At 37.6% G+C, this 24,176-nt stretch overlaps 1 protein-coding gene across 2 annotated transcripts in view; it reads left to right on the top strand.

Annotated features, from left to right (window-relative positions):
- The window catches only part of LOC105382309 (disks large homolog 2), a 28,495-nt gene extending 5,145 nt beyond the window's left edge, over window positions 1-23,350 (top strand). The window contains exons 2-10 of one of the 2 annotated variants that reach the window (XM_038109325.2): window positions 3,477-3,969; window positions 9,099-9,172; window positions 11,892-12,077; window positions 14,888-14,968; window positions 16,920-17,120; window positions 17,467-17,605; window positions 18,278-18,347; window positions 22,111-22,342; window positions 23,067-23,350. In XM_038109325.2, coding sequence (XP_037965253.2) covers window positions 3,726-3,969; window positions 9,099-9,172; window positions 11,892-12,077; window positions 14,888-14,968; window positions 16,920-17,120; window positions 17,467-17,605; window positions 18,278-18,347; window positions 22,111-22,342; window positions 23,067-23,318 — 1,479 coding nt within the window. In that variant the 5' untranslated portion in view covers window positions 3,477-3,725 and the 3' untranslated portion in view covers window positions 23,319-23,350. Of the gene's footprint in view, window positions 1-1,529; window positions 3,970-9,098; window positions 9,173-11,891; window positions 12,078-14,887; window positions 14,969-16,919; window positions 17,121-17,466; window positions 17,606-18,277; window positions 18,348-22,110; window positions 22,343-23,066 lie in introns of those variants that run through there. The other variant, XM_038109330.2, reaches the window with a different exon arrangement.
- The last annotated feature ends 826 nt before the right edge of the window (window positions 23,351-24,176 follow it).

Genomic DNA, 24,176 nt, shown 5'->3' with positions numbered 1-24,176 from the left:
TCGTGCTTCAGAGCCACATTCCTTCAGATGGTTGGTTATAATTTTACGTTAAAAATACTTAAAAGATTTATATTAAGTTTGATAAAATATTTATTATGCAAAATGCACAATAAAAACACGGGATAGGTACTGTTTATCCCGAAATTCTCTTTAAGATATCTTTTTAATGTGACCACAAAGGCTAACTAACGCCGTCAATAGATCAACTATGTGACTAAATCAACTATTTCATATTTTTATATTGTAGTCGCGAACCACAGAAAGTTATCTGATACACATCACATAATGTTTCATTCAGTTCTTTACCTCCTCGTAATAAACTTGAGCATAAATACGAAACTTAACAGACCCTCTCCACTACAATATCTTCGACAAAAGAAAGAAAAAACTATCAAGAAAGTCTTAACTTATATGTTTTAGTAGGAAAGTTAAGAGAGTTTATTTCCTCTGCCGTTTCTATTAGTTTTCAAGTTTGGTCCTAACAGATTAATTCTCTTTATTCGGCCAGTTTGGTGAAAATAAAGTTGTTTATTAGCACAATTTGTACCGGAGGTCCCGGTTTCTATTCCCGGAATGGGTAAAATACTGTTTGTTAACCTATAATTTATAGTGATCGAAATTTGTAATAGCTTAAGCTTCTGTTGTATTTAATCTCACTCAGAACACTACAGAAATGTCATGTTAGTGAAGCAATGGACAATTAAAATTAAAATAAAAAAAAATTAAAAAATATTTATTTCTGAATATGTTTACAGCATTCTTAAAGTAGGCACTAGAGCGTAAGTACATGTTATTTGTATATCTGGGGTCAGTGGTGTCCTAAATAGGTTTTTTTAAAACCTGTAGTAAGGACTACCGGTAAAGAAGGTACAAAAAAAATATAACATTTCCAATTTACTTAACTACTTTAACTTAGTTTAACAAAAAAATAAAAAGTTAAACAAATCAGAATTTTAGTTAAAAGATAAGTAGGTATTTATAAAAAATAGCATTAATGCGCGTGTGAGTAGATGTGTGTGTGTGTGTGTGTGTGTGTGTGTGTGTGTGTGTGTGTGTGTGTGTGTGTGTGTGTGTGTGTGTGTGTGCGTGTGTGTGTGTGTGTATTTGTGAGAGTATGATTTACAGCTAAATTCGATATACATAATTAATATAATTTATAAATTACAGTTCAATAAAGTTATCAATGAAACTTTCCGTTTCATCATAATTTAATTTTAGGAGTAGATTAGTTACAATATGTTTAGTTTCTATGCTATTCAGGTTATATACAGTTTTATATTTATTCACTTTGTTATAAAGATAGGGTCCGAGGTAAAGAAAGAATCTTTTAGTGAATGTAAAGTTAGGAGTGGGAAGTGTACAGATTCGGTCTTTACGGCGTGTGTTAGAGATAGTGTGTGGTGTTCTGGTGTGTTGAATAAGAGTAGTGTTAAGAATAAAAAGTTGTCTAACAGAAAGTACCTTACATAATTGATGATTCAATGAATGAAGTATCTTTATATTTTTTGTCATACACATATAATTATGTAAGCTCCTTGGGGCAATATGTGAATACACGTTTTAGGACACAAAAATCCTAGTAGGTATTAAAACAGTCAAACATTTTGATATCGCTATCTTCATATTCAGTTCACAGGTAGAAAAGCGGATCGTAGGATGCTCTCTGGCCTGCATGACCGATGACCTTAGACGAAGGTAAGGTAGTGGCTGGAAGAGAAAGGCCGATGGCATGGTGTTGTGGGGCTCCTTGGGGGAGACCCGTATCCAGCAGTGGCCGATTACGGACTGATGATACATAATTATAAAAACATAAAACTCTCACGATTTATAAATTTTTGCTAAAAAAAAAACATAAAAACAAGATTAATAATTAAAAAAAAGTACGCTACGGTGGCATTGGGATACGCAAAGCCTCTGACGTAGCACTGCCCGCATTTTTGTCCTCCGTATCCAGTACACGGGACCTCTTTGGAAGAATTATAACTCCTTAACCCGACAGCGGCGGCGAGCTGGCCAGCATTTATTTTCTAGTTTAGTGTTTATTATTTAATTATAGTTATAAGTCTGTCATTATAGTTACACATATAAAAAAAAAAAAACAATTCCACCTTCAAGATTCACTGTTGACAATGTTGAGATTAGCTCTGGTCTGGAGTTCGAAACTAAATCATATACGAGTATCTATCCCGGGAATATATACTTTACATTTCCATCTGTACCATAAATAATATCTCGATTCTCGACTACGGATGGACCCGCTCGGCTCAAGCGATCGATTCCATTGCTAAGTAGTCTCTCTGACGTTAATCTTCTCGAATCGTAAAATTTAAATTTCGAGCACACGGCGCTATCTTCACGGGCACAACTCAATGTGACACCTTATTTTACAGCTACAGGGTGTTCCTGAATTATACAGATTATGGAACAGGATATTTATGATCAATATGAAATGGTATCTGATGTAAACTACGAGTATGATTAGTATAATTAATTCATAGAGCTATAATACTACGAAGTAATAATACTTAGCTAAATGTTACACACTGTACTTTGTCAATAATATAAAAATTTAAATATAATTTAGCTAGAAATGTTATAATTTAGCTCAGCTATGGGTATGTGTAAAGCCACCATCTACTGTAGAGCATAGTTTTTTTCGTGAATTTCCAAAAGTTTCAGTGACTGCACACCATTTTGTTTCAGACTCACCTTTTAAAAAGATAAATAAATATAAATGTCTCTTCCCGGATGGTAGGTACATTATCATGAAGCAAAGCTTAATATTTTTTAACTAGTTGTGCTTTTAGTCGGCGGAACATAATTGTTTCATTTTTATAGCAGTCCGAAAAAGTAAACTTAGACTTATGGCAGCGGTATGCTGATGTTAAATAAATAAACCCTTGAATATTTTTTCATAAATTCATATGAAATTGATTTGAATATAATAAAAAGGAGCGCCCTAACGAAAGTGTTACGGTACAGGCTACACAAAGACGTATCCCTTATGTAAATGTTTTCGCTCTCGCACTGAAATAACTTTTTTAAATTATCTTTCAATCTTCATGAATGCGTGCTGAAGCCAATTCCTACGTGAGTTTTTTTTAAATAGCCATATTTCATTCAATTTCGCCAAAAAGATAACGTTCAATGCGAAATCGTGGCCCCGGGAGAATCGGAAAATATGTTAATTCTATATTCAGTCTTTAACATTCCACCATTACAATTTATTCCCGGGCGGGAATCGACGAGTGGTTTTGACGAATTGATATTTTTCACGAGTCCTTGCGAGAGGGCACCGGTTTATGGCCGGGAGGCTGCAATTTATTGCCCACCATTTATCACTTGATGTGCTCGCTTATCAGTTATACGTCGGCACATCAGCGGAGAGGCGCACCCAATCCCTTCACTTGAGCTCTAATCATATAGAGCAGCATTTTATGTACTCACTTTACGACTTATTGTATCCCATATCGCAGTAATAACAGATTTGACAGCTTCCGAAGAAAACCTAACACAAACTAGAGTCAAGGAGAATGACGGAACCAAAAGTAAAGTGAGTGCGCTCGTGCAGTGGTATTATAACAAATTTTAGTTAGAAACAATAGATTTAAGAGAGAAGAAAACCTAAAAACAAAAAGTCATGACGGGATCAAAAACCCAAAAAATGAGGCGTTGAAGTGAGTGCCAGTGCAGTGGTGTGTGATGGTGGACGGTGTGACCGAAGCATGACCACGTGGATGGCGCTGTTCGGGCTAGTATGGCTGCTGCGGGTGCGCGGCGCGCTGTGCGGTTGCGCGGCGTGCCGGCGCGCGCGCCTCGCGCAACCCGTCACGCGCTCGCCGAGCCCGCCGCGCGCGCCATTCGACGTCATCGCGCTGCAGAGCTATACGCGTGATGTCACCGTGCAGACTGATTTTGATGACGAGGTCGATGACCTGGATAAGATAGAGATGCAGATCACTGAGGATTGTAAGTTGAATTTTTTTTGTTCAATGTATGCACATTTCGCTAGATATGTATTACATACATAAATATTGCTCACGACTATAATCCCGAAAGGGGTAGTCAGAGGTGAGTTGCAAGTGAGTCACTCGCTTTCCGCTGTAGATGTGTACTCTGTGATGTGTGACGTGATAGGACGCGAGCCGTATCGCCTAAGGGACGTATAACCTAAATTAAATCATGTCATGATTTGAGTAAAAATAATTATTGCCGTTATGGCCCATATTGGATCATGGATATCGGCTAGTTTCAAGTGCCTTAATTTAGTATTAACTCATAAAGGGTAACAGTAAGTAATACCTAATACTAAGTAGGTAATCAAAGTAAATTAGTCAATATATAGGTACTAGTCAAGCTATATTTAATTCAATCCCGTCCATTTGAGTTGACCGTTGAACCGAGACCCCTCCCACGTAACTGTCAGACATGATCATTAGGAAGATACATTTATTCGTGGAAAGTAACTAACTCAGTACATATTCAATTCACTCTATTTATGTATTTTGATTTAAATAGATATAATTAAGAAGTACTTCGTTCAACCGTGACAAGCTAAGATTTCTCAATTATTCACTGAGTTTGTGATAGTTTTGTCATTGATGATGATATATTTAAAAGCCGTTGTGCCGTTGTGCCTTTCTATCATTAATTTTAAAGAACCATTCAAGGCTTTGGTAGCCTTTTAAAGCCTAACATAAATTTAATTATTTTGTTTAATAAAAAAAAAACATTATTCGATGGTATGGTGTAAATTAAAGTACTTATTAAATGTGGCACATCATCATCATACAGGGTTTTGATTTTCTAAAATAAAATTCTCCCTTATTTTCAACGAGGTGATAAATCCTCGTGACCTTTGCACGTTGTTTGTCAAACAAATATTTATTTGGGCTTGTTAAAAGTTGCGTCAAAAATTTGCCCTTGGTATAAAGGCAAACAAAATATTTTCGACATTTTCCACTAACAACTTTTGTTTTTAAATAAAACAAGTTGTTACAAAAAGCGCTTAGGTGATGGTATTTTATTAACTTTTCCTTGAGATAGGATTGCAGCTTTCTTATATTTTGACACAATTCTACATAACGTTCTAGATTGTAGCTATCATTATAGTGAACGTAGGTATGCCTAAGCACTCACATCTTGTAAAGGTAAATGAGACAATTAGGTACTTATGTGTCTTAAGTTCCATAATTATGTTTATTTCACAAAGTACCAACCGACTGAATTTTTTTTTAAATCCTCATGTCTCTTGAAGATTTTAAAATACCCCTTACCTGATCAAACAGATTTAATTATTTTATAATCATAATAACAATATAGAATAAAAGTTCATTTAACTTTGGCTTACTAAAATATACTCACAGACTAGAAAGAAAATAATAGGCAGCCTTATTGGTAGAAGCGATTTCTAACAGGCAACCTATAATGATAATAATAATGCGGCAGGGCAGCTGTTGGGCATTAGCGACCCCACCTACCCGATGCCGGGGAGAACGCCTGTTCCTCATCTCTGGTTTGCCTTTATTGGTTGTCCAGAGTGAACACTGACGAGGAACAGGATCTCCCACCTCTTGCTTGCCTTCATTGGTTGGCTTGAGTGGTGTACCGCTAGAGCAGAAATGCTCGGGGGTAGGAAGTATATCCAGTAAGTGCTTGTAGGGGTCTTGACCGGCATCCGCGTTTACTCTGAAAGCTTTGGTATACCTCTCCACCCTCAGCACCTCATGCCATGTTGCCCCCTTGTTGCTACGTCACTGTAATGTGCTAGAGACTATTTTGGGGGGCCCATTTAATGTGTGTGCGAGTCACCCCCTGCCTTTTTATCCGTATGTGAAACATTATATAGGTCAGGCAGGGGCCATAGTCCTTCCATAGTCCCAGTTACCCAGTCCATTTAGCAACCCACTACATAACCCTGTGTTAGATTTCTCCATATCCTACAATAGTCCAGCACTAACCGGGGATTTTCCTTGCGTTTACTTCTATACAGGGAAAATCGTCGGTTGGTGTCACATTTCATTTAGATTAATGTTGTCAAACGGGCCTCTAAATGTTGGCTTCGGCCCCATGCACGCCTTCCAAATGACCCATGATCCCGAGATGGTAACGACATAACATAATAATAATAATAAAATATGTGAGGATATCCCATATTACAACTATGCTAATTTATGTCTTAATTATACTAAAGTACTGGTTTACTCGTCTAATTTTTACATCTCAGGCAGATTTGATAGCGCATCTCTTTCGCACTCATAACGAGAGCCATAACAAGATTACTTTTATCCTTCTCAGACGCACCTCCCCCAATTGCCACCAATTAGCATATAAATGACGTTGCCCTGCTCTTTATCCTCCATACTAAAACCCTGCCAGTTTAGCTGTGGTCTGCAACTATGAAGATTGGCTTAACGAAATATAGTTCGTTACGCTTGCTTATATTATATTATATTACACTTACAAGTGGAGTTAGCTACTGTTTAATTGGACAGTGAATGGTGGGAGATGTGATACGCCGTAGTTGCCTAGCGAATGTATGTTATCCATAAATAAAGTTATTAGTTGCCTAGGTATGTCAATAAATGCTGTCACTTCTATGATCCAGGTTAAATACCGTTAATTAGGAGTTATTATTTAATATAAATATCCTCATTATGGAATATAGATATTCGATTGTGTATTTTTCTAAATTAAGACACACAAATTTAAAGTATTATCGCACACACGTCAAACTAAGCAGAACCTATAAATTAGTTAAATAAACCACATTCAGAAACATAGTACGGTCAGGTGCAGAGAAACCTGACCCCCCTACCATAGTAACAATGCTTCTGAGAGGGGTCAGGTTTTTCTGCCCCTTACTGTGTACTACCTGCATGGATGGACAATAATGTTTGTCTATTTAGTGCTAATGAAACAATACAAAATAACTATAACGAAAATGAATGCAGTAATGCACTTCCACCGTGCTCTGTATTTAATTTTTGGTGGCCGTTCCGCTTGAAGTTTTGGCAACGAGTCTGTTAGTATGTTTCCATAGTTAATTGTTGTTAGTAAACTAGACTTAATTAGCATAATAATAGCGAGCCATCAGCGGCTTCTATGTCCTTTAAACTATGACCGAAAATAATGCCTGCGCTGCACCGCACTGCAGATAGTTTTGCGAACCAGTTTCTGAATGTATCTTGAATGTTTAATGTACTCGTAGATACTATTCCTGCATCTACCCCTTTGGGAGACCGGCTTGCATATGACTTGGTGTCTATACTCTCAGAGATCATTAAATAGATATTTCTTTCCATAATCTTCTTTATAGTATTACAAGGCTAAGTTCATTATAGAATCATAGTGAATTAATGCATTGTACCATAGGACATAAATTTACGATTATCTATACGGTAAAAAACTCAAATTTCTGGCTCTAACCATACGTACTGAATTAGGAGTAGACGTAACCTAATGAATACGTCACACTAGCACAGCATCACCTCTGCCGTATTATTTTGAAGCGCCATCCAATATTCTTAGTCAAGACTCAAGGATATAAATTCAAAGTTTCAAACTGGGGCGGGAATGTTGCTGACATAGCATCCTACCTGGGAAATTATAATATCCATTACGTTGATGATTCCGCAAGTAATACCAACCAATAGCACTTTGAGGCTCCATGTCATGTCACAAGTTTTATTGGTTTTCCAGAAACCCATCTAAAAGTCTTTTGATTTATTTTAAGGAGCGTCGAGGAAAATTTATCATTTTATTTAAATTAAAATTTGGTATAAAATAGTAGGTAAGCTATACATATAAACATAAGCAGTATTTTTTTTACTAAGTGTTGAAATTGTCTTTAATATTGCGGGAAATGAAATTATTTATTCTCAATACGTGAGTCGAACGTGTAAATTATGTTAATTCGTTAACCTTTTCACGAACGACACCTGTAACAGTAGTTTACTAGGTAACGCCAGCTCCATACGTTGGCCACAATAGGTACAGAATATCAAAGAATAGAATAGAATACACACCTACAGTGCCCCAACGTTACTCGTTCAACGAGTGGATCTATAAAAATGACATTAGTCACAACTTCATTTTCAAGATCCATAAGTTGGACCTGAATAAGACCTTAGTGGTTTTAACTTTATAGGTATATTTTCTTATGAAGTGAGCATCGGCCTGTATACACCTTAAATAGTGGCAAGGGTTATTCTCGTATCCTTAACAATTATTAAATTTCCAATAAACGCGGCAGAACATTCATCTTCCACGGACTAAACCAACTCCCGTAGATTAAACTTCGTGTAGCCATTGATCTTGTGGATTGTATCTGTTCAACTAATATCGAAGTGCTGTATCAAGAGCTTGTTTATGGAGGTTCACTGAACGATTATAAATAACTTGAAGATTTGTAGTAGGTTTCGATACAAAATTTGTAACCAAAAAGATGTCATCTGGCGGTTGACAAAATAAAAGTTGCAGGTTTTGCTTCAGGTACATTTATTTAGGCAAGAAATATTGTTTGAAGGTTCTAACTTCCTTTATTATAACCCCGACCACAGAATGATAACTAGTACCTGCCCCGACGACGATGTTATACTATATATTTGTGCATTTATTTACCTACCTATATTCTTTATTAGTTCTTAAGTTTCAATCATTTTTAATACATAATACTGTTAGTTTCAAATTTCTGCGTAGGTGTGTGTTTTGAAGACGCAGGCATCTCCCCTACGCTTCCCTTACCTGTAATAGCATTTGTATAAATTTTATCTACTTATTCACAAAATATATAAACTATGTATACTAATAGCATATTGCACTAGCAATAAACTGCATAGTTTTATTACTTGGTTGTACGACGGCAGATTTAACCTGTTCAATTTTGTACAGCTAAATGTAAGAAAAAGAGTACAAAGCCAGAGAAACTCTTAGCACACGCCAACTGCATTCTATCGACAAAAGCAGACTGCAATAAAATTGTTTGTTCCCATGTAATCGCCGTTCACCGTCCCGCACAAATAAAGAAGCCAGGCGACATGAAACTCAACACAGAGCTTGTAACATCGGTATAAAAACGTTTTATTGTTTGTTTGCAGGCGCCGGCGGTAACTGCGAGTCGGGACTGCCGCGGCCGCCGAGCCCCGGTCCCCCGCGCGGCGGAAACCTGCAGGTCCGACTAACGATATTATCACGATGTCCGACGAACTCAAACGCCACTTCTTCCCCTCACCTCTCCGCCTCTTTTCAAAGCATTTTTATGTCTCTTTTGTTCAGACTTCGCAAAGTGGGCGCCTATCTCCGCCACTGCTATAAAACGTCATTACGGTCTCGTAATGCTCCGGTAAACTTATTCAACGTTAATTCTTCCAAACCGTTTTGGTGTGCGTTCTGTTTATTTAAGTCTCTGTGTTTTGTTTGCTCGCTGGATATTTCGCTTTGCCTAATTCCATCTCATGAACACATGTCTGCTAACTTTTTCTATTACACGGTTTCCGTACCCACATAATTTCTTCTCCGACATTCTTATCGTTGGCCGGAGCCCATTAAAGGTCGTAAATAAAATTGCTAGATCTAGGCCGCCCTTAAGTGATCGGATATAAAGACCCATTTATTAATGAAAAGGATGAACGTTGTTGGCTCAGCTGAGGCGTTCCGGCCCGCATTCTGGTCACGTGGCCTCACACTTAGTGGAGTATTGCTGCCGTGGACGCAGCCACTATAAATATTAATTTGTTTTGCATTAATCTTGGTCGAGGTAGCTGCCAAATTATTCGTACTTTGTGATCAAAGGGATTCAAAGTAACCTCGAAATGTCATCAATCCAAAGATTGAGAGGGAATTTGCTGAGGGGTTCATTAAATCCAGTGATTTTATGCAAAGGCTTCACCTTGTTTTCATTTTAGCCTTCCATATTCCAATGTTATGAAAGCTTTTCATTTATTTAATCTGCCTACATATTTGTACTAATGAGGTAAAGCGCCTTGTTTACTTTGATGATTTAACTGATGATTTGATTTACATGAGATGGTTGTTTGGTTAATATAATATTATTGCCATTTATTTAATTCTGATGTTATACGGCTGTTGAAAATTATTGAAGAGAATTATTAACAACTCGTTTCAACGAATATGAAGAGCGCTTTCAGCGCCAGTAATAATTCTGTTTTTTTTTATTTGTGCCAGTCAATCAATGACTCACTTCATCGCCAATTTACGTCGAGTGCTAAGTGTAAGCGAGTTACAAAATAATTGATTTAAGAATAATAGCTGATATTTGAATAAAGTAATAATATTATTTGTCATTATTCCATTCAAATCTAAACACGATATTTTTTAATTTTATTTAAAAGTGGTATGCTAAAGCGGAAAGCTAACGATCGCATCCAGTGGCGTGCTTTGGGAGATGCCTACGTCCAGCAGTGGACTGCTATAGGCTGATGATGATGATGATGATAGGTAATATGAACGCATAAACCGCTTAAAAGTTATTGTTAGAGCAATACAATATTTTAAATTCTAACAGCTTTCTAACTTTATTTACACTGCGTTGTTTCATACTATAGAATCACCCACATTGTCGTTATTATTTTATTACTTAACACTCGTCTGGTTCTGCATTATCCGTCAACTTCATACCCGTTGCAGTAACGGATATGACGTAGAAAGCACGTTGCCGTGAATATATCTGGCTCGTTGCAATTAAATTGAAGCTGGGTTTCGAACAATGAAAGCTTCGTTCGTATAAATTTATGAAATTGCCAGTATAATGTTAATGGATAAATACAGAGCGACTACTTTGTACATTTTATAGTGTACGCATGTAGACGACCGAATGGCGTAGTGGTTAGTGACCTGACTACTGAGCCGATGGTCCCGGGTTCGATTCCCGGCCGGGGCAGATATTTGTTTAAACACATATATTTGTTCTCGGGTCTTGGATGTGCCCGTAAAATGGCAATAGGCCCGCCCCCTATTACATTAGGACTAACATAACACTCTGGCGAAAAGTGGGTGCAGCATTGCACCTCTGCCTACCCCGCAAGGGAGTACATTAGTACAAGGCGTGAGTGCGTGTGTGTGTGTTGTGTTGCATGTAGTCACAGGTGACCGAAGCGTTGCAATCTGGCAGTGAATGTATTGAGATGTTTTAATGAGCAATGAATAGGTATGAGGACAGTACTCGTACCTTTTGCCAACAGCTAAAGTTCTAAGAAATCATCCATCAAAATACAAAAGATAAACGATTTGTGAAGGCGTCTTTGTTCGCCCGTTGCTGTGAGTGGGTACATGTGGAATCCCTCTCAGTTATATGTCCATCCTCCTGGGATATTAGCTTGTACTCAGCACATTAGCGAACATTACCAAGTTGATAGAATAAAAACTTTCTACTACATAGGTACCTATGTACATAGAAGCCCTATATCCATATTTGTATTTATTTTATTAACTGTATTTGAAGCAACTGATTTTTATTTAGACCCGGTTCAATTTGTAGAATTTTATAACATCAAACATCGCACCTAACTCTAGCTCTTTCAATATTTACCCACCTTATGTGTAAGTATAAAATATATATATTTCATTTCTGGTTTAAGTTTTGCAATTATGAAAATTTTCTGGGAATTGTATCAATTACAATCTACATCACACACTTTCGTATGGTATTAGGAATTATGCCAACTTCCTAAGAATTGCATACAATGACGGATTCCACACATTTTCTCTAACCTCTTATCTTGTCCCGCAACATTCATTACCAGCACTGCCCACCTGCATTGTTTCCTAGCAATTCAAACTACGAACCAACAACTGACAGCCCTAACAAAAGCGTCGCGAGTATTCGAAAAGCGGCATTACCGCATTAATAACTGCGAGTGTTTATTCAACAGCCGTCAGAGTCAGAGGCGGAATCCGCCTGGGAGACGGCGGAAGTGACGTTGGAGCGCGGAGCTGGGGGGTTGGGGCTCAGCATAGCTGGCGGGGAGAGCGGTGGTGACGTCAGCGTCACGCGCTTAGCCGACAATGGAGCAGCCAAGCGCGACGGGCGGCTGCAGATCGGGGATATTTTGTTACAAGTAAGATGTCTATGCTATATATTGGAGAATTATCAATGTAGATAGTCGTCGCTTTGTAGGTTTGCGATAAACGCGGTGGTGTGATTGGTGGAACGTGCGTTGTACAAGTTTTTCTACGTAAATAAAGATGCCGTGCAACCAGGTAGGAATAGAGATGAAGATGACGGGTCCATAAAGGTAAGGCTATATAGTTAATGGATTCAATTATCGTGTGTTTTACGATAAGTATGTTTTGTCACCATCACATTTTATTATTTGTAGAAGTTAAAGAAATAAATATGGAAATCTAAGAGTGGGTTGCACCATTTAACTTTAACTATTACAAACGTCAAATCTCTTGGCGAGACAGATCAATCTTCAAGAGATTTGACGTCTGTAATAGTTAAAGTTAAATGGTGCAACCCACCCTAATTTAATGATTTTTAACTATAATTTCATAAGTGTCTCTATACATTTTATATCATAAATAATGTCGTCACGTCAAACGCATTGGCCTCAGTTGCAAACACATTACAAATGAACCCATGATGGAAACGGACATTTTATTACATCTCTCCGTAGGAAAGAAGGCTTAAGGTACCTTCCTGAAACTGAAATATGGGCCTGATAATTCGCCTGGAGAAGGAAAACATCGTAAATCTGCGCGGAAAGTAATATAATATTTGGGATTTCGAATCGTAATCACGACCACGGAGTGCTTATGTCACTCGATGTCGCCGTGAAAGGATAATATTACGATACATTAGAGTGACAAAATGTCGCTAAGAAACGCTGAAAACTTGTTGATGAAGTACTTATTCAACTTCGTGGAGATAATATATTTATAATGAGCATCAAAAGTTAAGTAACTACATAAAATTTCTATAAGAAAAACATATAAAACACTAAATCGGTTATAAAATATGAATCAGTATTATATTACTGCATGCGAGACATGTTTTCCTGAATAAAATAACGGAGTCTTTAAATTTAGTTCGTTTTATTGATGAAAATAAGTTGGAAATACTCATAAAATACGACTCGGCTCATTATTATATCTGATAAAATATGTGGAAGCAATATAAATGTGGGTTTATATAACCCGGAACACGGTGGCTGAATAAAACTTATAAGACTTTTTGAAGTAATAACCTACCAAGTTTTTTTTATCGCTTCGCTAAAAAACTGTTCAGAGAGTTACTTAAGCGTCATACTTCTGAAACTTTTCTTTGTTTTAATGAAATTTTATGGAATGTTTGAGATTTCGTTCGACAGTTTTATAGACGTTGAGGGGAGAGTAATTAAAATTTTGAGATTCGCTAAGTAGGTAATAAGAAAAACGTGTTAGCAGGCCCAATGTGATTTATATTTGAAAGTAAATGAAGTAAAGACGTATACAGACGACAGGCTGAAAACTTATAGGCGCTTACTACTTACTTTACTATGGATATTTTTCCGGCGCTGGTTCGGAAAAGTATGAAAAAGTAAGCGATTATTAGTTTTCAGCCTTATTTCTGTGTACTGCTTTTAACTGAAATCTGAAAATAATAATAGTTGTTCGTAGCGTACGATTGTGTCGGGTGGTGCAATGGAATACGTTCGTGAAACCGATACGTTGCATAAGTTCGATATATTATTACAAGTATGTTCCTACATACATAGGTTGTTTTGATGATCATGGATATTAATTGTTATCATGATATATCATATTATGCCTAGCGAATATGATAATACATCTATGAATGTATGATTATTGCTCGATGTTAAATCATACTTTATGAAAGTTTCAGTTTTAATAGTAAAATAATTTAAATATTTTTAGAAACGTACATTTTGCGACAAAAAAATAAACAACTAACTTAAACAAGACTTATATTTGAGTAAGTGTTGCGCCTTAACTCTTTCGGTTCATAAAAAGGTGCGCTACCAAAATACAAAGCTTTGCTACTGACCTTTGTAGTGAAGTACAAAAAGCTTTCAAACTGGCCAGTAAAGTAAAGATTTCTGCTATTATTATATTATTTTGTTGTAGAGAGTGAGCCGTTGCACAAATATAATAAAGATGTACCTATAATTTTGCTATGATGTACCTAAGTACTGCAATAATTGATATAATATCAAGTTAATTTATTATATCTTCAGCCCATAGCAGCACATTGCTGTACGTAGGCCTCTCTGCATCCAATCATTAACAGCCACCTTTCGCAAGTCGTCACCCCATGACCGACCACCATTCCACCACATGAGTTTACTTAAACAATAACGCTAATAACACAAAATTACTGCATAACTCTCAGATAAGAAGCATAAGACATAATTTATAATTATAATTATATCTTATGCTTCTACATTAGATCATAGGTTTATTTAGTTCCGTCCCAGCCGTTGTGGCGTCTAGTGTCACAACTCACGAGCAATGAAAAAGTTACATCTGCCATAATCATTGACGTTCATATGGTACTGGACCTTTTTATTGCTCATGAGTGTACCTACGGAGATCTATTATCTATTTTTTTTTAAATATGACGTTTAGCAAATGTTGTTCTATCAATTTTGGGTTCAAATTAAATAAAAGACATTGTTGTAAGTGCATCCGGCGGTTTAATTTTCATCCCACAACTTTGACAGATGGCATTTTTTCAAACGACGAAGACGATTGTAATTTTGAGACGAAAAAAAGATGGTAGACTGATTAGGCGCGTCACTATTTAATCGAGTTTTAAAAGAGTTTAAAATAAAGCTATACTTAAACTGTATCCAAAAGTGTTTGTTCTTGATCACCAATCCCACAAATTGTATACTGTACTTATTATTGTTTTTCCTCTACGCAGGTCAACGACATCTCGGTGGAGGGCGCGCCGCACTCCGTGGCGGTGGAGGCTCTGCAGAACGCCGGCAACGCTGTCAAATTAGTGAGTACCTATTTATGAAAAGCGTCATCGGTGCGCTATTAGTATATGGAACAGTGGAGTTATCACTACCGAACCTTAGAAAAATACAATTCTTAGTGCCAATTTCTCCATAGTCGGTTAGAGCATAACCAGGTATTTGTGGTTGACTTTTGACACATCTGTCAAGAATTTTATATGGAGATGACGTATAATTGATGAACTAATTCCTGGTCGGTTAAATATTTTTTCTGTACCTTCTGCAAATAAATTATTATGAAGCTGTGAGTTTCACAACTCTATATTGAAATACCTTTTTGTGGCTCTTTGGTTTGTTTTTATTTTAAAGTAAAACATAGTGGCTACATTATTAAAAAAAGGGAACAAAAACAAGTTCGTTAGATAGAGCTTTTGAAGCGTTGTTGTAATTTTATCAGATTACCTATGAGCCAAATCCAGACCCGTAATCAGTAAAAACCATAAATTTCCCGGTACAAACCACAACATGTATATTTTATATGTTATTATGATGATAAAGACTTATAATTAAGACACCAATTTACCTCTTTACCAAGGAGTTAACTCGAAAAACCGCATCCTACATAGTTTTGAACAATAGATCTTAGCAAATTGCCCTATGCCACGCGAAAGCGCAGTAAACCTTGAATATTTTATGCAAATACGCCGCGACACTGTATATTTTCATAAAACCCCCACTAAATCAAGATTATAACAACGAACCTGCATTTTATTAATGTTATCACCCGCGTAGCAGACTGCTACGAATACGCTACGCCGTAGCACTTTCGTAGCGATCTCGTAGACTCGTAGTAGCGCGTAGCTATATTTTTAGAAGAATTTTTATTACATTTATTTACTTGTTCCTATGAGTAAAGTACCTATGATTTAAATTTGATAGGCAAGTTAAAGAACATTCATTTAGTATAAAGTAGTAAAAATCACATGCACAGTTATGATCACGACTGTAATCGCCAGAGGGGTAGTCGGAGATGAGTCGCAAGCAAGAAAATATACTTGAATTAAATGTCACTATACCGTTCTTGTTACTTACGTTAAACACAACGATCTGATTGGTGGGACGTGCATTATACGAGTTTATATTCTCGTCGGAAAAGCTAGTATAACGCTCTACCAACGTTCAGGGTACTACAAGAGCTTCTAAAATTATAGGCCAATTATTACAATTTATAGCGATGTATGTATGTGGTTTTAACAAACAAAATGTTATTATGATCAATTAAGTACAGCAATTATTATGTATAGCCGTATTAATTAAATTATTAGATATTTAGGCTGCCAATATTTGGAATTTAGGAAACTATTAATGTGGTTTTAATTTAATGAATGCGAACTACAAAACCTTAGCTGTGCTAAGTAAGGAAATAGTAATACCTTCTCTGCACCTACAGATCACGTAGGTGCCTATATCCATCGACTGAAGCAATGTGTGTGTTTTACCTACATGGGAAGCGAGACCAAAATGGGGTTGGACTTTTGCCATCTTCCAGGCAAATTTCTAAACCGACCATTGCTTAAAAATCTACCTTAGCTCGCTTTCCGATGAAAATCAAACAACTGCCCAAATGGTCTGTAAATCCCGATGCTTAATTTATACTATGTAAAGTTACACGATAGTGTAATGTCCCAAATCTCCGTCTATTTGTTTGCAAAATCCCGTTATAACCAGCATCATTCCAACACTGCCTAAGATAGTAAGATAGAAGATAATTTACAAACATGGCAGTCCAATCTTTCGATCTCCTTAACATCTCTGCAACCGCTACACGGGTTCGTTATCGACGTCGATAAAGCAGTTTGATGCGCGTTCGTCCATTCACAGTGCCAAATTTATGGCGAATCGCGATATAGAGACGTTTATCTACGTAAATAACGATCCCATGTAGCGGCAGCTGGGTCACGTGAAACTGAAGCTAATTCACCGTCATTATTCCAGAGAGTGCGTCGCGCTCGGCTTCCCCGCGTCGTGACCCTATGGCGGGGGGCGCGGGGACTTGGCCTCGGCATAGCGGGGGGCGCTGACGACGCGGCCGGCGGGGGCGGCGTCTTCGTCTCTCATATAGCGGCGGGGGGCGCGGCGCACCACGACGGAAGATTGCGGCTAGGGGACCGGATCTTAGCTGTTAGGGATGAAGATGTAAGTGGTAGTGTTCTGTTTTTGGTTGTGGAATGTGTGTGGCGTTTTTGTTTGTGAGGTAAAGTGGCGCTTTAAGTATGCCTAGGTAATTATGAGTTAGTAGTATGAAGTACTATGCTACTTCTGAGTTGCTTTGGCACAAATCTTGAGCTTGTGGTTCTGGCTAAACGCTAGTAACATATAGTCTCCGCTAAAGTTGCAATTCCGTGCATCGTGACTTACGACAACACGCAGCTTATGACTGATACGCGGCTAATGCTCAATATCAGCCGTTAGCCACGAGACAATTCTAGGACACAGTGCAAATAACATAGCACAATCTTTACCAATGCATATTTTTAAACAGGGAATAGAAACGTCACTAGTGGGCGCGACGCACGCTAAGGCGGTGGCCGCACTGCGCAGCGCGGGCGAGCGGGTGACTCTCGTGGTGCTGTCCGCGGCCGCCGTGCCTCCCGTCGCCAGGACCGCTCCTCTACACTCCAGTGAGTATACAGCTTTAGGAAGAAAGGGAAAACACATGTCATAGAGTCTGTTCAATTAATATACTCTAAGAGCGACTTGCACAAGAATCTTAAATCTTGATTTATGCCATAAATTTATATGGACTGAAATTTATATTTAAGGTTCTTGTGCATGTCGCCCTAAGCGTAAATTAAGAACACCTACACTACATAGCTCATTACATTCATAGCTATGAAAATACAGTAGAAATCATTTTTTATTTTTCTTATTTACAACTTTGGCCATAATTTGGGATGCCGCTATGTAAAGTTTTATTTCATCGCGGCCGCATTATGGCAGAATCCAGTTTATCGATTGCTAAGAAAACAAGTAACTCAACCAAGTATTTATACTTACTGAAGAAAATTTAATATTTGGACAGCTATAAAAATTTTACGAAGTTGCAATATAACAATTACAACATTCCTTTCCTAGTGATACTCAGTTAATGGATACAGTCTTACAAAATTATCAAGAAAACATTTTTGTCAGCCTTGACAGAAAGTTAGAAGGAAGTTTATGCAACAGCGAAAGGATCTTAAGTACTTATACAGACATTACTTTAATGTAAAATGTTTGAGGACTAATTTAATGAGTTTGCATTTGTTGCTTCGCACATTTCCAAGGGGTTTGATGTTTGTTTTATTTCGCAGCGCGAACTCAAGCTACATCTTGTTCGACACTTCATGAGCTGTTGGAGGATGACACGACGGAGATACCGAGGTGTGTATGCGCCTTTACTCTTTGTTATACAGTGCATGTCAGGCATATTTTGTGTTATTGTAGTATGGCAGACATGTAGGTATCCTCACGTTTAAAGTTTTCAAATGAATTGGTCTGTAGAGCATTATTTTTGATTTCTCGGTTTCAGAAATCTTGTAGTATTTAATAGTTCGATAACGCTAAGTTTGCAATGGGCAAGGGAATACCTACTTTATATGGGTGTTATGCGTATTCAGAACTACGTACTTACGTGTCAGAAATTAAACTTGTTTTGTTTCTATTGCTAAGTTTTTAAAAGATTCATAGAATACCTATTACTTTCCAGAATAGAATAAGAACAGATTATAAGATTAGAGTCCGACCACGCTGACTCTAGTTACCACGCAAAAAAACTTACAGCAAAAAAATAAATTCACAAACAGGCAAATTGACCTACTTTAACATCAATCACTGATAAAAGTTCACCCAGTACATTCACATAACAACATTTTTGGGTCTCGCACTTAAGCGGGAATTTTGGCAACATTTCAACATTTTCAAGTGTACATTTTGTTTTTGTACCGCGACACACTGCCTGCTTGGCACAAAACATCCGCCACTTGCTTATTACTCAAATGAGATGTTAATTTATGAATTTGGAAGAAGGCAATTTGCCCTAATCACTGATGTAAAACGTTGTAAATTATTCAGTTTAATTTTCTGAAAAGTTTCAGTACTTTGCAAGTGAGAGAAACGTAGTGTCGAGTAGAGTTTGCAATCTTGTTTCGGAAACGACTGTTCGTTTTCATTGAATTGTTTTTGTTGTTTTTTTTTCGGGGCTATAAACTCTGACGGGTTTGGTGGAATGTCGTTCGGTTTTGTTTAGAATGGGTACAATTTAAATCATCACCAAAAAAAATAATTGTACGCTAAAACATTGCACCAAAAAAATTTATTAAAACCAAATTAATTAAACCAACTCCAAAATCGAAATCCCAAAAAAAAACGTTTACGTTCCAAAATAAATAAACACGCCTCCAAATAATTGCAAGTTTACAATAGAAAATCTTTTTCGTCGCCAAAACGGATAAATCATCACCAAATTATGCTATACTAAAATATAAACATTGACACCAAAACTAAGTGTTTAATATTTTTTTTTATATCACCAAATTATCCTACCCATAACAATATCCTAATCCTAACTAATATTATAAATGCGAAAGTAACTGTGTCTGTCTGTCTGTCTGTTACTCTTTCACGACAAATTAATGAACGGATTTGAATTAATTTTGGTATACATATGGTATAGACTCTGGGAAAGAACATAGGCTACTTTTTATCCCGGAATTCACACGGGAAAAGTTTTTAAGGCAAATTGAAGCTCGCGGGAGCAGCTAGTATAGTGTAAAGGTAATCGATTACCTGTTAATTTTAATATGTAGGTATTTGCGGCTCTACGAGTGGTGCGGCATATGGACGCAATGTATCAATGATGTCTAGTACATCAACCTCAATACATCGCGGCAAATTCTGGACAAGGTCAAATTTGAGCGGCGCCATCCCCCCACGCCCGCATACTCATATACATACATTTACCTATCATCATCATGATCATCAGCCAATAATCATCCACTGCTGGACATAGGCCTCTCCCAAGGAGTGCCACAACACTCGGTCCTCGGCCTTCCTCATCCAACCAGTACCGGCTGAATCCCGCCTAAGGTCGTCAGTCCAGCGGGCAGGAGGGCGTCCCACGCTGCGTTTGCCTGTTCGAGGTCTCCACTCGAGAACTCGTCTACGCCAACGGTTATCGGTTCTTCGGCAGATATGACCAGCCCACTGCCACTTCAGCTTGCATATTTTGACAGCTATGTCGGTAACCTTGGTCCTCTGACAGATAACCTCAATTCTGATAATATGATCCATCAGAGAAACCCCAAGCACCAAGCACTTAACTAAAATAAATTGTATTTCAATTCCTTATTTCTATAGAATTTATTGGTACATGACAGAATTCAAACCCTCGGCCACACGAATGGGAGTCGAGATGGCGTAACGGTTAGATTTTACTAGGCACATACTAATGATTTAATTAATTCATAAAGCAATTTAACAAGTGACTTTGTTTTGGGGTAAGCTATTTATTATTTGGTATATACTTAATTTTTAATATTTACTTTAACTTTTTTTGGTTAGAAAGGATTATTAAAATTATACTGATAAAAGAATATATTGGTTACATCTATTTAGCGATGATATACTTTATTTGGTTTAACATAAATTTTAATGGTGTCAATATAGTTTTACAGTATGCAGTAAAAAATAATTTGGTTCATTTCAAAAATATTTTGGGAAGCATGATTTGGTGATGATTTATCCGTTTTGGCGGAGATTTCGAATTTATTGGCGGCAGTATCATATAATTTCTGGTGGAGGTTTAAATACAAGCCGTTTAGAATCCACCTGACGTGGCGCGACGTGTCACTTCACTAACGACACTCGTAGCCTATACAGGGTGTAGCATTTTACGAACTGTTACAATAGTTCAAGTATTTTTTGTATTTATTTCACTGCGTGCTTTGAAAGCTCTAACGTTTCGCTTGATAAAAAACTCAATTTTGCTTTGTAGGTAGGTACATAGTGTAAATTGATTATTTAGGAAACACCAAATGTTTCTCTATACATGGTTTTGTTGCTCTGTTTTCACAACAAGGTTGTAACTTTTTGCTATAAAAAAGAAATATTTAATTTCGTATTCAGGGGCAATAAAAATGTAATTAGGGTTAGAGTTTTATTCGTCGCGTCTTATTGCCACTTCACTGCTGGCTGTCTAGACGAGGGTAGTCCGAAATGATATAGTATGGCCTCATTATACTAAAAAGAAAATTTAAACATAGTAGTTTTTTTACTGGAGAATAGTTTCACATACCTAGCATTTTTTTTTAATGTTTCTATATATATGTATATATATGAGTTGTTTATTTCCCTTACCTTATATAGTTTTAAATGTTTGCGAACAAAAATGTGTTAATTTAAATTCTTTTTAAATGTTTCACTTTTAATTTTAAAAAAGTTTCGGTTTCCATCATAATGTTATGAATAAATCGACTTCGAATTCCACCCTCTACAACCCATTTAAAGGAATTCATCGAATTTACCAGTCCTCCTGCATAAAAAGTAAAAAAATAGTCGAGAGGTATAGATAAAAATCCCTTTATAACAAACAAAGCTATTTTACCGCTTTGGTGATGAAACCAACATGGCCGCCAACCGCTGTCGGAATTCATGCCAAATTTCTTTTTCGACCCTTCACGCATTGTTGTGTGCATTCCCGTATGGTACAACCAGAGGGTTCGGTTTATCCAGTATGCAAAAACACAAATACCAAGATAAAACACATACAATTCGCACTCCTACAAATCCCTGACACCGCGTTTCACGGTGTATTGTTCTACTTCTTTATGTCTTTTTTGTCTGTGTTGTTGTGTGTTCCATTAACAGGTACATATCGAAAAAGATAGCAATTCAGGCGACTTTCATCCCGGTAACGAACATCCAGAACTAAATACTTACACTTCATAATAATAATTATGGAAATTCCAAATGAAATTCTACATATTCATATTGTGTTTCAGTATTTCAGGCTCATTATTTCTTCTACAGCGTCTTTCTTTCGATTCATCACTTCGAACCACTTTTCTGTATTTGTAGTGTTTTAACCACATTCCCGTACAGCAAAAAAATTATAAATGCAAATCTCATCACAACAATTCCTCCACAGATGCGTGCGAATGGTCCGCCTAGTCCGCTCCGGCTCCCGCCTCGGCATGGACATCGTAGGCGGCGCGGCGGGCCTCAGCGGGGGTGAGGGCGGCGCGTGCGGGGTGTTCGTGTCGGGGGTGGCGGCGGCGGGCGCGGCGCACGGCATGCTCCACCGCGGGGACCGGATACTGAGCGTGGACGGACGCGACTTGACTAGAGCCACGCACGAGCAGGCCGCCGCCGCGCTCAAGGTCAGTGTATCTGTGTCGCATGTAGCGTGGGACACCCTCGCACTTATAGGTAGTATTAAGCGTGGGACAACCTTTTTCTAAACGTGCTATATACGTGGGAAACCCCCTTTCTTCCCAAAAATCATGTTGGTATGCATAAAAGACCAAATGAGAGTTTAACAAGACGCAAAGTTAGCTACATATGAAGCCAACTGTACGTTTGACGAGTGTTTGGCAGTATTTTGGACACCATGCCTTGACTTGGCTAGACTAGAGCCACCCACGTATGAGCAGGCTGCGTCCAAGGTAACGGTTTTGAATACTTTTAATTGGGATATGTTCCCATTTCAACTTTTATCAACCTGTACAGTGTGCAACTACTACGAGTGCAGTAACGGAAAATTCTACATTCCTTTGTTGTTTTATTCCATTAACCGCATCGATTTAATCAAGTACAGAAAAGGATTAATGAAAATGACATCGAGTAATCGCAGTTTGATAAAAGCAGGGAACTGTGTAGTGTAGACATATTATTATTAAATCTTTACTATTTTTGATTCAGTATTAATTTTAGGCATTATTATTCCACAGAAAGTGAAGTTTTTTTTCCGGAAATCCCCAACCCAGTACTGTTTTTATTGATTAGGTACATTAAACAAAGTTTTATGTCTTCAAAACCTGTGCTAACGCAAATTAAATCCCAACAACCCATAACAAAACCATTAAAACCAATCTTCTTCCACAGTACTCCGGCAACGCAGTGACAGTAGCAGCGCAATACCAGCCGGAGCAGTACGAGCGGTTGCGCGCGCGCATCCGAGCGATCAACGCGTCGGCCATGTCGCCTCACGCCCAGCGCTCGCTCACACCGCATGCGGGCGAGCTCACGCCCACGCATGTGCCGATTACGCCACAGCATGTGCCGATCACGCCACAACATGTGCCGCCGGCGCATGTCGCCGTGCATCCTGACTTGCATGCTGTTTATCCGAGGTGAGGTGATGAAATGAGCTAGTTATAGAACTTTGATTATATTAAAAGGATACGGGTTCTAACATACATATTTGGCCTGAATCAGGAAGCTATATTGCGACTCAAGAGCGTTAGCATTTACCGAAGATAGTTTTTTAAGCTAGCCAAAGTTTTGTGACCCTATGCTAAATAAATATGCTAGTAATTAGTTACAGTTAGATAAAAGAGAGGCTTTTAATAAAACAATTTAGAAGTTGAAAACATAAAATCAAAATTTAAATCATTAGAACATTAATAAGTAGAATAATTCTTCTTACATTATTTTTTTACTCATTCTTTCACTTATTTCACTGCAAAACTTAAAGATTGCATTCTTTCCTAATCATATTAGTTGAAAATGAAAAAGCATTAATTATTTCCTTTCCACGATAGAGTACCTCTACGAGAATATTTTCCTGAGAAATTCTAAAGAAAACTCTCACATATTCGATATGTTCGACTGAGTTATTTTATCCAGTTTGAAAAATGCATTTGGCATGGCGCAGGCCCGGTACATGCCAAGTATCGTGTTACTTATTGCTATAGAACCTCCTACTCGCAAGTTTGCAGGAGTGAATGTGGCCTCCCAGGTGATAGGATCTGGGTTCGACATAAATTTATACATACAACATTTAGGTACAATCAGAGAAGTAGATCATATTTTATACAGATTAGTATAAGTGCCATAAAAACTTTTCTAGAAGTAGGCTGAGCGTATGTTTTTGCAGTAAGTACGAAGCTATTTTTAATAACACCGATGGTGACATTACCTCGTATGGATAAAGAACCATCGCTGTTCTTCAATACTTTCAGCCTGTACATTTCACAAAAAACAAAAGCCTAC

This window comes from Plutella xylostella, chromosome 9, assembly GCF_932276165.1.
Source record: "Plutella xylostella chromosome 9, ilPluXylo3.1, whole genome shotgun sequence".
NCBI classification, from domain to species: domain Eukaryota; kingdom Metazoa; phylum Arthropoda; class Insecta; order Lepidoptera; family Plutellidae; genus Plutella; species Plutella xylostella.
This window is presented reverse-complemented; position numbering and strand designations above follow the sequence as displayed.